This window comes from Pseudopodoces humilis, chromosome 8, assembly GCF_049639895.1.
Source record: "Pseudopodoces humilis isolate 2021_Gansu_Grassland_sample_001 chromosome 8, ASM4963989v1, whole genome shotgun sequence".
Taxonomy (NCBI): domain Eukaryota; kingdom Metazoa; phylum Chordata; class Aves; order Passeriformes; family Paridae; genus Pseudopodoces; species Pseudopodoces humilis.
In genome coordinates, this window is record NC_142207.1 from 36,493,788 (window position 1) to 36,510,521 (window position 16,734).

A 16,734-nucleotide genomic window follows, 5' to 3' on the forward strand; every position below is an offset into this window, starting at 1 on the left:
TTCTTTAAATCTTCATTTCCCCCTCCCCATTCAATGCACTCAATTCAATTCAAATTTATGGAATTTTACCTGCTATTCTCCACGGACCACACAGCTCCCCCAACATGATGCAATTTCTTCCTGCAGGGACCTTCCCAGTGAGTTCCCAGTTTGCCCTGCTGAAAACCCATCACCTCCTGCTTCCCTCTCCAGCACCTTCTCTTTGTCTTCTCCTTGAGCCTGCCCAGATTCCCGATTTCTCCTGGGGTTGTACTCGGGCCAAGACCTCTAAAACTGTAAATAAACATCAATCAGCTGCCATTGTTCAGGGCTTGGAGCTGGCTCCTTCACAGGAGCCGAATGGAGAGCCACCATTCCCCTCCAAAGAAGTGATTAGGCCATGCCACATCCTGACCTTAAAGGTGTTTTATTATTCTTACTTTAAATGATCATTTCGACCAATTTAGCAGATACAGATGTAACAGTTACCAGCCTAATTCCTTGGATCACCTCCAGAGAGCCTTAAAGCCAAGGTGCAACGTTTACTGCTCCCCTCCTCAGGGGGAAGAACTGTTTTTAATGAAAGCTCCCATATTTTTGGCCAGGGGATCTGTCACTCACTCCACAGGCACTTCCAGAACTCTTAGATACACACCCATTACTGCCTGGCTGACTTACTGCTTTTTAATTTATCAATTTGCAATCAATTTATCAATTACTGGCTCTTCTGGCATCCCAGCTCCTGGATAATCCTTCATCTTTATTGCTGGCAAAGAGTGGCAGGATCTGAGCAGTCACAGGAGAAGGAAGCAGCTGGGGATCAATGAAACCACCAAGACTCAAGGGAAGAACGAGCTGCGACCAACAAGTTTTCTTGTCTTTATTAGAAAGAGACCTATACAATATAGCAGCCTCTCTCTGCAGTACTTTACAGCTTTTTTGTTTCCTTTTTGTTTTTTTTTAAATTTTAATTTTTATTTTTAATTATTCAGAATACTGTACAGCTGACACAAAAAATCTTGACATGTAGAGAGAGAGGGAGAGAGGAAAGGGGAACATAATACAAACTGGCATACTTAATCAAACCCAAATCATAGGAAACAACAAGCAAAGTGAAATGTTTGTCCATCAGTTTAATTACAGTACAAACAATATAAATAAAGCATCATTGAGTCATTGTAAAACAAACTTGCTGGATGAGGTAATATAAAAACAACAACAAAAGACTTTTTTTTTTCTTTTTTTTTTTTCTTCTTTTTTAGAATTTCCACACTGTCTCGTCATCATTTATACATTATTATTTACAGAAACAGAAAACAAAACAAAAAACCAAACCCCAACAACCCAAAACTTGCTGTAAAGCCTGCCATGTGCTCGGTATCTCCTGCCTCTACCCCGAGCAGGTGTCCCCTCCTCACCTGGGCTCCCTCCCCTACTTTCAACTGGAAAGACAAAACACCAAAAAGCAGAAAGACCTGAAAGATTTGGGGGCTGAACACAAAATCCAGCCTTTGCAGGTGGCCACAGGTTGGAGCTGCTCAGGTGTGGGCCAAGCATTTGAGATGTGCTCAAATCCTGCTGGAGCTGTGGGGTGTGAAGGCAGCAGGAGCTGCAGATCCGAGCTCTTGGCCATTCCAAGCTGAGTCAAATCCATCTCAAAAGGAGTCCCTGGTGTTTCAGGAGACACTCCTGCCCCAAACACCCCTCAGTCTGTGCCCCCACATGCACTCTACAAGTGAAAGGTGCTCCTGTGACAGTGACACAGTAAAAGGAAGCTGGGCCAAACCCTGGAAAGCTGGGACTTGCACGGTGCTTTTAGAGGATGGGCACATCCTCTTCTCCTCAGCAGATTCAGTGGAGAATCCAGCTGAGTCCCTGGCCATGGCCCTCCACAGCTCCTTCCTGCCCTGCCAGACCTGCCCTCTCCCTAGGGACTGCCCCTGGAAGGACAAGAAACCAAAGCCAGGGTAGAAATGGTGTCCACACCACCAGGTCAGGTGTTCCCAGACTGTGGCACACGAGCCCACTGCAGCTGAGACTCGTGGTCCCCCCACAGCAAAAATTTTGGAGCCAGTCATGACCAAGAACACGTGGAGGGAGGGATGAGGAGCTGTCCTTGGGGAAGAACCCACCTGGAGGCAGCTCTTGGGAACATCTCCCTTGGAAACATCTCCCTGTTATCCTCAACAGCCCCAAAAGGCAGCGGGACCCGAAGCGTCGCTGAATCCCCGACAGCTCGCTGCTCCCACACTCAGATCCAGCCAGAAAGATGAGTCTCAAGCAAATTTATATTAAAAAGAAATAATCTGAAATGCAAGACTCTGTCCTTTCCACCTTCAGAATCTCCTTCCCTGGAGCTTCCCACCTGCAGTGGTGAGCTGGGATTTCTCCTCTCCAGCAAGGGAGGGATTTTTCCCCTCCAGTCCTGGAGGCCAAACTCAAGGTTTTCACAAGCTGGATGTTGCTGCCTCAAGGAGTTGGATTTTAGGAAAACCTGTGAGTCTGCAGCAAGCCTGGGCCTCATCTCCCTGCACCTCTCCATCCCTCAAGCCAGTGTTCCCCCATCCTGCCTCCTTGGAAGTCCTGGTCTGGCTCCAGCTGGGAAATTTGCCCATTTGGAAACATCCAACCAAAGCCTGGCTGCAGCTCCTGATGGTGATCAAGGGGATTCCCACAAATACCGACAGCAGTGTGAGGAGCAGGCACCAGCACACACACAGAGCAAGAAGTGACCTCCAGGTGACAGCTGAGGGCTCAGGACACCCTGGCTGCACTTCACCCACGGGTTCAACTCAGCTCAACCCCTACATTCGGGATGCAGATGCCCAAAATCCCCACGCTCAGCACCAAAACCCTTCCTTGGTCCTGCAGGAGTTTGGGGTTTGCCTTTGAGCTGTCTCTGTGAGGGGTTCTCCCCATCATACCCTGCAGTTCCTGAGGACCAGGGAAATGCTTTTAGCTACTTCAGCTCTCAGGAACAACAAAAAACCCCAAATGGAAAAGTGGGGAAGAGCTGAAGGTTTATTCACTGCCAGCAAGCAAGGTGGCCACCATCCCCACGGCATGCCATGAGACCTCTGAAGCGTCCCCCACCCACCCCCCTTCACATTTTGTACAGAACACACAGATGTAAAAATGAGTAGCTCTGAAGCACTGCAAATCAGCCAGTCCTTAGCACTGGAAGCTAAAAGAAAAAACCACATCCAGAAAATCCATGGCTGAGGGAAGGCTGAGGCTCTGCCCACCAGCAGAACCGACCGCTGCTGCCTGGATGTGCCACAGGGGTTTGGGATCCAGGCAGGCATGGGGAGATGAAGAGGTTAAAACTGCTGAAATGCACAAAGACATCTTTATTTTATCCATCCACAAGTGAAATTCTCCTCCCTGAAGATGGTAGTAAGTGATGGGAGTTCATTCACCCACATCCTGCTGTCACCCTGAAATGAAATGGGGCCACAAACAGGCTAGCCAATTTGGGGCCCTAAAAACATGTCCCAGACTGACCTTTCACTTTGCAGAAATCATGCAATTCCCCTCTCAAAACATGAACTATTCCCAGCTCCTGACAATCCTGGCCAAAACCCCTCAAACCTCCCTCTGAAGTATGGGACAGACTCAGTCAACTCAAGGTAAACTGTCCCAATATTTACTTTAAACATCGGCCCATGCTAAACAAGAAAGCAAAACCTACAAATATCCTAAACCAACAAATTCACCCATCTACACCTCTGGATGTTTTGCTCTATGACCTCTATTACTTTTTTCCAAAAAAGAAATTATTTTCCAATAAAACCATTCAAGCCAACCTTTTTTTTTTTTGGTAGCTTAGAACTCCAAACTCATTGCAGAACCTCTTAATTTGGGGTAGTTCAGTGTTTCTTTTCTACCTTGAAAAGATCTTTACTGCAGAGCCTTTGTTTTTTTTCCCCATTGTGCAGCAAACACAAGAACATCCAAACCTGGGTTTTCTACGCAGTAGATTCTACCCACAAATCATCAGGAATGGGAATTGTGGAACTGAGGATCCAGGCCAAACAGGCAGAGATCCCACCTAAGGGTTGGTGGAGCAGACTCTGGAGGGGTAAGGAAGACGCCCGACGATGAGATGAGGATGGCGAAGTTGTCTCCTGTCCCGCCCAGGTGCCCCAAAGTTTGGTCCCCAACGCTCTCCTCCTTCCCCTTGAGTTCCCCTGCTGACAACAACCACTAAACCAAACATGAAATGACCCTTTCACCAACAATGAACCCCAATAACCATCCCTGTTAAGGTGCAAAGGCGGCTCCCCGAGACGTTTGGGACGGGCCCCTTGGGGACCCCCTTGTGAAATCTGTGCTTGTCTCCACTACCACTACTTTACACTAGAAACTACAAATTACTTCATTTCTCCTGATCTCCGTACAAATATAAAAGCTGAAGCTATTCCAACCCCATATAATCTAATTATTCTACATTACAGTGCCGGAGATCACTTCCAAACCCGGATCTGCATTCCCACCTCGACTCCTCTCCCTACGTGACTCGGCCTTCTCTGGCCCAGGGAAATCTCCAAGTGCAGCTAAAGCTTTTTACTTTTATTTCTTTTTTGCACTAACACACATAATTTAAGGGAAGGGGGACGAGACAGTGAATTAAACAATGCTAATGTTTACACGGTTATTTTACACTGCGCTCAAATGCTTCAAAATCCTCTCCCCCTCCCAGGAGCTCACCCAGCTTTCCCAGCAGCACCAAGGTTCTCCAAGCTTTTATTTTTTTGCTTTTTTTTTCCCCATCCTGCTCCTTTTTTACCACCAAAATTGGAGATCTGGTAATGGGAGCCCTTGGCCAAATCTCTGCATTCAGGGCAGGACCCTGAGTTTTCCCAAGGTTGGGTCTTTTTTCTTCAGAAAGACAAAGGAGAAGTGAACCCTCCTGGCAATACCCAGGTTCAGGTGTGACACATCCAACTAAATTCCACAGCAATTGGACAAAGATAGGAGGAAATAGAGAAACAGCAACGGCTGACTCGCTTCTAGTGTTTTAGTGATGGATAAAGTGCAGAGGAAGGGGCATTTCAAGGTATCTGAGATGAGGGGAAGGGTTAAGTGGGAAGAGCAATGACCACAGCCACAGACTCCAGAGAAAACAGCTTTTTGGCTGCTGGGATTTTTCATGGACTGGGTCGCACTTAGGGCTTGTAAAAAAGCAACAGGAGTGGCTAAACACAAGACAAGGAGCGGGAAAGGGGTGGGAGAATGGAGTGAACAACGGGAATAACAATTCCTGTGGGATCTCCAAGGAGATGTTGCCTGACTCTGCACCTGGAGGGCTCCAAGAGCAGCCTCTGCACAGTGCAAACACATCCCCTGAAAAGCCTGGGGAGCTCTCAAAGCCAAGCCCCACCAGGATCCAGCCAAGGAGAGCTTCCTCCATCCCTGCCTTGGTGGGAGCCATCCTCCACCCTGCAAGGAGTGACTTGGTGACAACAGCCCTGGGTGACCTCACCCATCGGGACCTTTCCAACTCAGGACATTCTGGGACCTCCTGACTTTTCCTGGGAGCTCTGACACGTGCAAGGCTGGGAATGCTCCCCACAGACCCCCACACCGACACTGCTTCAATGCCAACACTTTTAAAACCATGTTTAGGTTAAAAGCAACCGTGTTACCACTTAATAGAAGTATTACTTGGCTTGCCTGGATGCATAATTTTTCCTGTAATACACTGGAATTTCCTCTCCTAAAAATATTCTGTGCTTTTTCCAGGGTTGCCCTCAGAAGATCTTTAGGAAAGGACCACGTACTTTGTCAACCTGGAATCTGCCTGCTGCCCTTGTTTCTCAAACATCACCCTCAGCCTGAGGAAGGTGGCCCAAAGAGAGCATTAAACAACGTAGAGAAAAGGATTTAAATTAGGGTTAAACCTAAAACTCTGAAACAGAACGTGCATTGAGAACTCTGCCCACTGTGGGTTTGAAACACTGGACTTGGTTTTTGGGATACAAATGCCCTGGATGCTCCTTGGGGGGAGCAGCAGGCAGCTCTAGCACCTCTGGGATTGCCATTCCTGAATCCCTGCTGTGGCAAAGCTGCTGAGCACCGGCACACAGAGGGTTCCACAGCATCCCCTTCAGCTGCACATCAGCTGGGCTATCCCCTCCCTGAGGGACCACCTCCAAGTACCGAACATCAGGAATGGTGGAGAAATGGCAGTTCAAACAGACACCTTTTCTGGATTAAAAAAAAATAATAAAACATTTAGAAGTATCCCAGTGGGAAGGGAATCAGCTGTGTCTGGTGCAATCAGCAGTCAGGTTGGCCGGAGAAAGATTCCCTCTCCCCAAATACTCAAAGGTCTAGAAAACAACAAAGTACAAAAGGACACCACCACCAAAGAAGAGAAGCTGGTCAATATTCCTGTGCTTCCACCTTGATGCTCATTTTTCTCCCAGAATTTTACCTCAAATCTGTAATTTTTCCTTTTTGTTTTTTTTTGTTTCCCTTAAGATAACCATATTGCATTTTTTCCTTTGCAATTTTCCCACATTCTGTTTATTTAGAAGCTGCTCCTCCCATTTGTGTGCTGAATGAAACCCAGAGCCCCAAGGAAGGGCACCACCAAAAGCTTGGGAAATACACAGGAGCCAGGTAGATTTTCAAATTGCTATGCTGTGTGCACCTCACTGCCTTCACATAATTGCTCCTTTGCCATCAGAATTCAGTTGAGTTTTCAACTCTCTCCACGATAAACCCTGCCCCCATCCCCACATTGCCATATGCCATTTCAAAAAATAAACATAAAAGTCACTTTTCTGCCTGCCAAAACCTTCCCCACACCGGAATCCTGCTAGTGGGAAGCAGGAGAAGCTGAGATGTGCCCGCTAAACCCAAAATAATCCAATCAAGTATTAAAACTTGGAATTGCAATGAACTGTCCAGGCTACTTCCACAAGCCATTCTTCTTGCCGAAAGCAGCCGGGCTGGGAGCGCTGCCCGCCGTGGTGAAGGCTATCAATTCTGAACTTAATCAAATCTGATCTTCCCCCAGCCAGAATGGGCCTTTTTGTCTTGGCTTGTGAAAGCTTCCTGACTTCTGGAGTAAAATGTATTTACAGCGCTGAGGAACAGCCTCTTTTCTCCTTTCTAAAAGGTCTCACATGGTTTTTTAACTTCCCTGTGCCAAAACGTGCCCTGATCTCCTTCTGATATGTTGCTCCTCACAGGCTTTGGAAAGAAGAGTTCACTGCTGGGAATATTATCAATGGACAATAATGATCTGTAAGCCACAGACCCTAACTAGTTGCACATTATTTAGCTCACATCCATTACAGTTTATAAATTAACAGAGATGTCATTTGCTGTACAAAAAAAAAAAAATTCAATGTATATTTACGGTCTTTTTTTTATTCAAATAGATTTTAAATACATAGAATCTAGAGACACAATACAAAAATCTGTATAAGTTAGGCAATGCATCATAGGAGTGACCAAAAACTCAACACAATTTACCTTGGCAAAATGACAGAACCTATTTCTGCTGGCTGAAAACATTAAAAAAAAAAAAAATTAAAAAAAAAAAAAATAAAAATCAGCCTTTAATGCATTTATTAATTTCACCAAACGTACTTGAAATGTTGTTTTCCGTAGCGGTATTCATTATCCCTTTTTGTGTTTCAGGCTTACTCTTATTTATTTTTTCCATTTTGTTTTTACACCAAGGAGACTGCAGTCAAATAACACTCAGCAACTCATTTCCTCTCTTTGGACTGAAAAATTAAACAGATACTAAATTATGACAGTGAATTTAGAAAGGAGGGCTCCAAGGGCTCGAAAGAACATGTCTGAGATAATATGATGCTTCTAAGAATATTGCAATCACATCCAAGCAATCACCGAAGCGTGCCATGTAACTACCTCCTCAGCTAATATGCTTTTTTCTCCGTGATGACTAATCATGTTCTATTAAACAGCAGTAATGCTGGAAGAACTCAACTATACAAGTGTAATGAAGCCAGTATTCTCCCCGGACAGATTAGCTACAACTGATTTGACACATACCATCATAGGAGCTTCAAACCTGACAAACTCTGTGCTTGCTTCTGATTTATGCCGTCAAGCTCTTCAGGAGAAGAGAATGGAAATCCAGGCGTCGCCGCGTTCGGTAGAGGTGAAATGTTCTGATGTGCTTCACTGTCAGTTCGGGAAAGTCACCGGCTCTCCTTCCTTCTGCTCCGGCTCACCTCTCCCCCCGCCCGTCCCTCGGCGCCCCGGGGCTGTCGCGTGTCCCCGGGCGGTGCCGGCGCGGCCCCCGCGCCCTCCCGGCCCGGCGGGCGCTGAAACAACGGCCTGCCCGGCAGCCCCCCGCGCTCCTCCTCGGCCCCTGGCGCTCTCCACGTGCCGGCTGGGACTCGGGATGGACTGAAGGGAAAAGGGAGATGGAGAGTTACCAGACTCCCAGAGCGGTGATGGGGATGGAGGAATGCGAGGCTGCGGATGTGACTCAGCGAACACGCGAGCGAGCTCCCCTCAGATGATGGTGGGCATCCTCCCGCCGCCGTTGTTGCGGTTGTTGTTCTTCCTGGACAGGTTTGGGGTGGCCATGAGGGCGAAGCGCTCGTCGGGGCAGCCGTACTGCAGCAGGACGTCGATGCACTCCTGGCTGGAGGCCTGGCGGGCGTAGGCCAGCGCCGTGTTCCCGTGGGCGTCGCGCGCCATCACGTCCACGCCGTACTGCGGGGCGAGAAGAGGGGCGCTGTTGGGAGCTGTGCTGGTCGAGTTTCAGGAGTGGGTTTGGGATTGGGTTTAAGGGAGGATGAGGGAGCAGGTGGGAGGGCAGCCTGACAACACTGAGACACGTACGGAGAAAAAGGTTTCTCAAGGGAGGGAGTCGCACGTGTGGGACAAAATACGCCCCGGCGGTATTCCAAGCTAAGGGAATCTCTCCTCCCTCATTTCCCACGCTCTCCTTCCCTTTCCATCAAGCAGCAGAGAGGCACAAACATGTTTTTCTGCCACGGTGCCACCCTTTGAAAGCCTGCAGTGAGGAACACCCAGCCTCAGGACATGGTCCGTGTGAAGCCCTGCAGGAGCGGCTCTGGGCCGTCCTGCTGCGGGACACAGCCCAGCCCCGGGCACGGCAGCGCATCCTTACCCAGATGAGGAGCTGCACCAGCACCACGTTCCCTTTGCGGCAGGCCAGGTGCAGGGCCGTGCGCCCGTCCCCGTCCCCGCAGGTCTCGTTCACCTCCTCCCGCGTGCCGTGGGCCAGCAGCAGGATCACCGTCCGCACGTCCTCCTCGGCCGTGGCCCTCAGGAGATGCTGGCCCAGAGACAGCTCCAGGCACTGCAGCGGGGCGAGGAAGAGCTTCTGCTCGTACTTGGCGCGGATCCAGAGCTCTTTCTCCTCCCTAGGGAAGCCAGAGGGGACAGGTCATTCTCACCTGGTGTCGCGGCCAACAGTGCTCAACCAACAGAAGGAGGTTATTTCCCCTTTCAAATCCACGTCAAGGAAGCCCTCATGGGAACAGTTCACCCAAACCTTAGGAACAGGTCACCCAAACCTTGTGTTTTTAGCAATATTTGTGTTGTCCACCTTACTGTTCCTGAGGCAGTGCTCAAGATCCTCCTTGATGGATGCTGTGCCCAGGGGGTTGTAGGATCACAACAGCCAGGAGGTCTTAAAAAACCCTGGGCCAGCAAGAGGTCAGGGCAAGAGCCCTCGCGGTCACAAAGACCAAAGACACAACAAGCTGCCAGGTCCCACTTTAAGGCTGGAAAATACACTGCAAATAAAGTGCTCCCAATTTCTGTATCCCAGACCAGAAGTAACCAAATGGGGGCTCTGTCCCCCTCCAAACTGAGTCATGTTCCCAAAGGCATAAAGATGATCCCTCTTGTCTTCCCAAAATTCAAACCAGTGCTTTGAAGCACCTTTTCCTCCTGATATATCAAAGAACCATCAGAAGCTTTCTGGTGCTATCAGGTTACAGCAGAACAAGGACTACAAACAAGGCCCTCCACTCGCCATTTCAAAAATTACCATACAATTGCATGATCTGAGAGCACCAGCCCCAGACAAAGCCCCATTTAGAGGTCCCTCAGGTAATCTGCTCAGCCTGTGAAAAACCACAAACATCACCTGAGCCAGGCAACTGGGTCCTGGCGACAGATTCTCTCCTCTGGAGTACAAAAGGCCAAGCTCTGTTTACGCCTTTCAGTCGTGTTTACACTGCTCCCAGTAATCTAGTGTCAGGTTAGCCCTAATCTGTTTTTAAATACTTATGTAAACATCTCCTTCCACCAGCAAATCTGGATTAGTTTTGCATCATTTCCTGGGACATGTGGAGTGACCTTGCTGCGACCTGCCCGGATGCTTTCAGGCACAGCTTCCCAAAGCAGGCACAGCTTCCCTGACCTGGCCACAGTTTACCCCACAAACAGGGCCAGGGCTTTTCTTCAGAGCAAAAGTGCAAACAGAAAATTAACACAGGGAGTGCTTCTTTTGCCTCGAACCTCTGAATGACTCCTGCAAGCTAAAAGACACACCAAAAAAAAACCCTCCACGACCCATTTGGGCAGTTGCAAATTAACCTTTGATGGCAGGATCTGATAAATGGAGTATTGCTGCAGGTATTCCAGATGGAGAGGAGGAAGAAAAGGAGTTCTGTTATCAGAATCTTTAATTCATGGTTTTTCTAATTACATTTTTTAAGGTAAGAAGCCAAACTAGAACCAGTGCCATGAAAGGGATAAAGTAACACACAATTATCTACAATAAAAGGGGCATTCTTGCAACAGTTCTACTCCCAGTATCCATCTAGATTATCTTCAAGGATGTTAACAAAAACCTCACATGATTTTTAAACACACACAGAGGTATTGAGAGTATAACCAACACATCCAGAACACGTTTAAAACATGAAAATGAGGTGATTCAACCTGTGCTGTTCACCCACAGTAACACACACCAGGGCTCTGGGGATTTATTTTTTGTATGTCCATACATCCTAAAGGCAAAATATTCTTCAGATATGTAAGTAATATTTTTTTTAGCTTAGTCAAGGGTCTGCAAATGAATCCCCCTCTCCCCCAGACCATCTTTGGAGTGAGAGAAACTTCTGGCTCCTATCAGAGCACCAATTGCTGTGATCGCCGGGGCTCAAGAAAAAGTCCTTTTCTATTTAGGAAAAAAAAGCTGTCTGACACAAGTCTCCCACTTCCTACCTCTCAGCCTAAACTGTAATAGTGACACTAAATAGAGAGAATAACTGCTTAGATCAGGCAGAGGCTCTCAAAGATTGAGTCTGCTGGTTCACAAATCTATCAGCACAAATTTCACATCTGCTCTGTGTTGTGTGGGCAATCCTGATGCTCCTGGAGGGATGCAAGGAAGAGACACAGGGATGCCCCAGTCCTGCTCAGTTTTGTCCTACTGAAAGAACAGGAAACTCTTTAAAATTCAGTATCACAGGAAGGAGAATGTGCTCCCACCTGCCTCAGTGCTGGGCACCATGAGTTCACTCAGGAAGATCCAGTTCCACCTTTGGAGTCACATCAAGGGCTGTGGTGGAACTATAAATCAAAATAAAGTGCCTTCAAAGGCCTCAGGCATTTGGGGCAGCACATCACTGACATCAGTATGCAGTGGGATTCAGGTCTTTTCCAACAGTACAAACTCGGCACGTGGAAGATTTGGATGTTAGGGTTGAAAACAAAACCTCATCAGAGGTAGAAGGAAAAACACACTGGACTACACCTTATGGACAGCCACAACACACAAGGACTGCTTTCCAATGAGCATCTAGAAAGGCAATGTCCACAAACATCCTCCCTCCATCTCTGGCACAAACCATTTAATTTGGATGGGAAGTCCTGGGGACTTTCCTGGGAGACAGCTGCAGCTCTGCTGCTCGCATTCATCTCAGAAACCCTGACAACAAGACATAAATACTGCAATTGTTGCTCTGATGCCCCAATTTCACTTCTGGGATCCACAGCTTGTCTTGGTTGAGGTTTCATTTCCCCCAAGGAAGGCCAGTCCAAGAGCAGAGTTGTCAGCAGTAGATCACTTAACCTCACTGCAGTTCCCCGGAGGACCACTGCTCACATCCCCTGTTAGTTAATGAGCTAAAAAATGAATTATTGGAGCGGTCAGCAATAAGCAGGAAGAGGAGGCACAGTGTTTCATTTCAGCCAGCACTGACATACCTTTAAATAAATCAACTGAATAAGAGTATGAGGAAGTGTGAGGGAGAGCAACTCATCAGGAGAAAGACACTGAGCCAGTTCCTAAAATAAAGGCTAGTAAATATTTCCCTCTTTTCCTCCCTTAATTGCAATGCTGGCAATTCTAAATGACCCTCTCCACACCAGACACCTCCAGCTGTAGCTGTCAAAGCCAAACCAAGACTCTTTCAGTGAACTTTCAACAGTGGAGTCCTTGTCTCAGGACCAAATCAAAGCTGGTGTGCTGCAGAAGCAACATCTTCACGTGCTCTGATGGTCCCAATGACACCAAACACTGGAGAAGGTCTGAGCTGCCTCTTCCTCATATGCAGCAAAACAAACATTGTAAGCTCCTAGACAAACTTAGAGAAATGAATGACAGAGCTCTAAGGTCAGACATTCTTTGAGCCTTTTCTCTTTAAATATCTGCCTTCGAACCCTGATCTGTATCTGCTGGTTACACAAGGGACAAATACAGCAGAGGATCACTGGAAAACACTCTACAGAACCAGGAATGAGTCACTAATCTTGTCCACAAAGTGCCACCAAGCTCTCTGCTCCTGCAGGAGTCTCCATCACTCATGAACCCCAACATAGTGTGGTGTGAATAATGAAATCCCTGCTGCAGCAGCAACACTGTACATAGGTAAAAAGGTTATTAGAAACAGATGAAAATTTCAGTTCTCAGTTTATTTTGATCTAATTAGGTTCTTGCTTCTCAAGATAATGTCCAATTATTTAAATTACTCTGCCAGCCACATCACATCATTATTATGTGGAAACATAAATACTGGGCACTGGAAGGGGGGAGGGTAAGCAGGGAGCATCAGAGAAGAGAAAAAGCAGATTTCCTCTGAGCACAGCCTCGCTCCAGGAGCTGCACTGTGTTCCCCAGCTGTGGGTTTGCACTGGAGATGCTCCTTGAGGAGCCCACATCCTACACAGCTCAGCCCCATCATGTGGTTTTCCACCCTGCAAATCCCATCAGAAGCCTCATCCTGTTGGTATCCACCCTTCATCCTGACTTCTCCTCGCTCCCATTCACCTCTGCCTTCAGCTCCATCTGTCCCTCACAGATAACCTCGTGGAGTAACATCAGGAGGCAAACACGGAGAGGACGTGCAGGGTGGGAAAAAAAATCGTGTTCATGCAGTGACCCAGAACTGCCTGAGTAGGCAACAGCACGTGGCTGGAGAGCCTGGGAATTTGCCATCAGAATTCCACAGCTCCGGAGCAAGAGCAGCCTTGCTCTTCCCAAAGCATGACTAAAAGGATGAATAAAATGCTGTGTCGTTATCCAGAGTTACTCACCACTTGCTAAAAAAGATCAAATTCTGAAGGCTGAATTAGAAAGACGGTGGACAGCAGGTATTTACCATGGCACAGCATTGATTCCCCACCACCAGAAATAAGAGCAGGCTTCTTTCAGGTACTTTGAAGTGAAGTTTTATCCTCCACACCTCTGACAACACTGAAAAGCTCCTGAATTTTTTTCATCCTTTCTTCTCTCTTGCTAAAGGAACTAATTCTATAAGAGAGGAGGCCTCTCAGTGGTGTCTCCACGGTTGCTGTGCAGGTGCTGTGCCCGTGTGTTGCCATTTCTGGTTGCTCACTGAAGTACAACCCTTTAACGCCGTGGTAACCTGGCCAGCTCAGCAAGAGCTCTGCCAAATTTCCTCTCCTGTTGGCCAGCTGACAAGGTTAATGTGTCTCTTCCAAGAAAATGAAGTAAATCTAACCCACTGCACCTCCCAAACTCCTGGAAGAGCCCCAGGATGTGTCATTAGCTTTGTGGTCCAGCACACAAGGAGCACACATCACCTAATGACTGGCGCAGGGCAGCTGGATGTGCTGGGGCTTCCCCATTAAACAACATCACAAACTGTGATGATCCCAATAAATGGCACTGCTTTGGACAGAGCTGGTGCTGCAGTGTTGGGATGGGTGAAAGGAAAACATTGGGGGGGTGGGGGGGTGGGAGGACAGGATTGAAATGTTGGAGAAAGGTTCACGATGCTTTTAATTGCAACAGCAAAAGGGAGGGGGGAAGAAGAGAGGGCGAGAAGAAAGGGGCTAGCAGCAAGGAATTTCCAAAGTGCCTTCCTGCCCCAAGCAAAGCAGGAACTGGGAGGAGAGGCATGGAAGAGGAGCTGGGAACAATATGCTGAGAAAACACAGGGGCTTCCTCTCTCTCTGCAGGAGAAGACCCCTCTGCCGCATTGCAAAGGCAGCGCTGAGCAGCTGAGCGGCTCCGCGCCCCGCATGCCTTCTCCGCCCGGCCACGTTGCTAAGGGGGAAGGCACGAGCCCACCGGGAATATCCAGGTCCCTGGCAAACAAGAGGGCTCCAGACAGCAAACAAAGACCGATGGGTATTTATTCCTTAATTACAGAGAGCTTTGAAGAAATGGGCCCACTGTAAATCCCGCCTGCCAAGGGAACGGACCGCGATTTATGCGCACTGGGGTAAAGAGGAAATAAATATCTCTCTGGCTCCTGATCAATATTATGAGTGTTTTGCCAACCTACAGGGTGTTTTATGAGCTGTAAGGACAGAAAGGGATCATTAATAATTAAATAAAGTCAACCTATTAAGCTTATTACTTGTTACAAGTTAAACATCCCTGACGGACGAAGGGCAGCCCCATAGGAGAGCCGTGGATCAGCCAACCTGCGTCTTGCCTTGGACTCTGGTCCAAGTGAGCAGTGTGGTAGCACAGCCTGGAAATGATTCAGATACTGGCTGATTGGGAATTTATCTGCCTGAGGACTGTGTCCAACACTCTTCAAATTTTGTCCAAGAGACAGACAATTCAGTGCTGCAAAATCATGCCAAACTCAGGTTACTTCTCCTACTCTCAGTCCTTTTCAGCCAAACCAAACCAAACCAAACCAAACCAAACCAAACCAAACCAGCACAAATCCCTGGAAGTGTTCAAGGCCAGGCTGGTTCTGAGTAACCTGGGATAGTGGAAGGTGTCCCTGCCCATGGCAGAGGTTGGAACTAAATGATCTTCAAGGTCCTTTCCAACCTGCACCATTCCAGAATTCTATGAAATAAAGGCAGTTTCCCACCAGCAGCACCTCTCGCTCTCAGGGACTCGTTTCCTGAAGCCCCCAGCTCTGGACTTTCTCCACCATTAACTCTTCTATTCCATTTTGCAATTTTCCTTTCATAGCTGTGTGTTTCAGGGGAAAAAAAAAAGCCCTGCTGTGTGTGAGAGAGACAGAGATCACTCATTTGTGCAGAGCTCAACGTGCTTCTCAAATTAATCACGTCTTGCCTGACACTTACCAGTATCATCATTATTTGGATTTGCTGGAGCTCCTCCACCCTTTTCCCCCTCTCCTGACAGCATTCCTGACAGAGGGCTCCCAAACAGCTCCCAAACAGCTGCTGTTTCTGCACTTGTAGGTTACCCCTCCATGGAGTAAGCAGCACCACTCCTTGAAGCGCTAATACACCCCCAGGATTTATCGCTGCCCAACATTAACAACCAGCCTGGCTGAGACATCAAGGTTTACTGACTTCAGGCTTTTCAGATAAATACCCCTCAATTGTGGGCTCTGATTTATCACAGAAAATTGCATCCAACTTCTGTTTTCATTGCACAACAGTCCATCTAATAATTTTTAAGGTTTACCAGATAAAATATATCACACCTGAGGTTTAGTCTGTGCAAAGTTAAGCAAAAACTGTGTGACATACAACAGCAGGGGATACTGTGGGTACTAAGACAAGGCTTATTAAGTTGAGAAGAAAGATCCTAAGGGTGACAGCTCTAAGCCCTGCAAGTTGCTTAAGTCTTTTCTCAATAAAAATCCAGGTTTTTACTTTGTTCTGTACAACTATGTGAAATGAAAACCGTCCCTAGAGATTTAATAAAAAGCTTGAAGAATGCCGTAAGTTGTTCTTTTCCTCTAACCCCAAAAGCCCTGGAATTTTTTGAAAAAGCATTGCCAGCGACATTTCAGAGGGAAAAACCTTAACAATGGTAAACCGTAAGGATTCAGAGCTCACCACTGTCCTGAGGAGACCACAAAGACAATCAGGGGGCTGCAGCACCTCTGCTATGAGGAAAGGCTGAGAGGATTGGGAATGTTCAGCCTGGGAAAGAGAAGGCTCATGGGAGACCCAATTGTGGCCTTCCAGTTCCTGAAGGGAGTCAACAACAAAAACAGGGAGAGCTATTTACAAGGGTCTGGAATGACAGGACAAGGGGGAATGGATTTAAACTGACAGAGAGTAGGTTTAGATGGGATATTGGGAAGAAATTTCTCACTGTGAGGGTGGGGAGGCCCTGGCACAGGGTGCCCAGAGAAGATCCACTTCCTGGATCCCTGGAAGTGTCCAAGGCCAAGTTGGACACTGGGGCTTGAAGCAGCCTGGGAGAGCGGAAGGTGTCCCTGCCCATGGCAGGGGGTGGCACTGGATGAGCTTTAAAGTCTTTTCCAACCCAAACCATTCTGTGACTCTGTGACTTTAAACACACAGATTGGTGAAAGTAATTTAAAAAGCACTGAGAAGAGTGGAGGAAGATGGATTTCTCCC

The 16,734-nt window shown here is 47.6% G+C and overlaps 1 protein-coding gene across 8 annotated transcripts in view; it reads right to left on the reverse strand.

Annotated features, from left to right (window-relative positions):
* Nucleotides 1-848: 848 nt before the first annotated feature.
* AGAP1 (ArfGAP with GTPase domain, ankyrin repeat and PH domain 1) overlaps nucleotides 849-16,734 on the reverse strand; it is a 308,125-nt gene continuing 292,239 nt past the window's right edge. For all 8 annotated transcript variants that reach the window (XM_014261324.2, XM_005532757.3, XM_005532756.3 and 5 more), the window contains 2 exons: nucleotides 9,110-9,365; nucleotides 849-8,688 (listed from right to left, as the gene is read on the reverse strand). In XM_014261324.2, coding sequence (XP_014116799.1) covers nucleotides 8,485-8,688; nucleotides 9,110-9,365 — 460 coding nt within the window. In that variant the 3' untranslated portion in view covers nucleotides 849-8,484. The remainder of the gene's footprint in view (nucleotides 8,689-9,109; nucleotides 9,366-16,734) is intronic.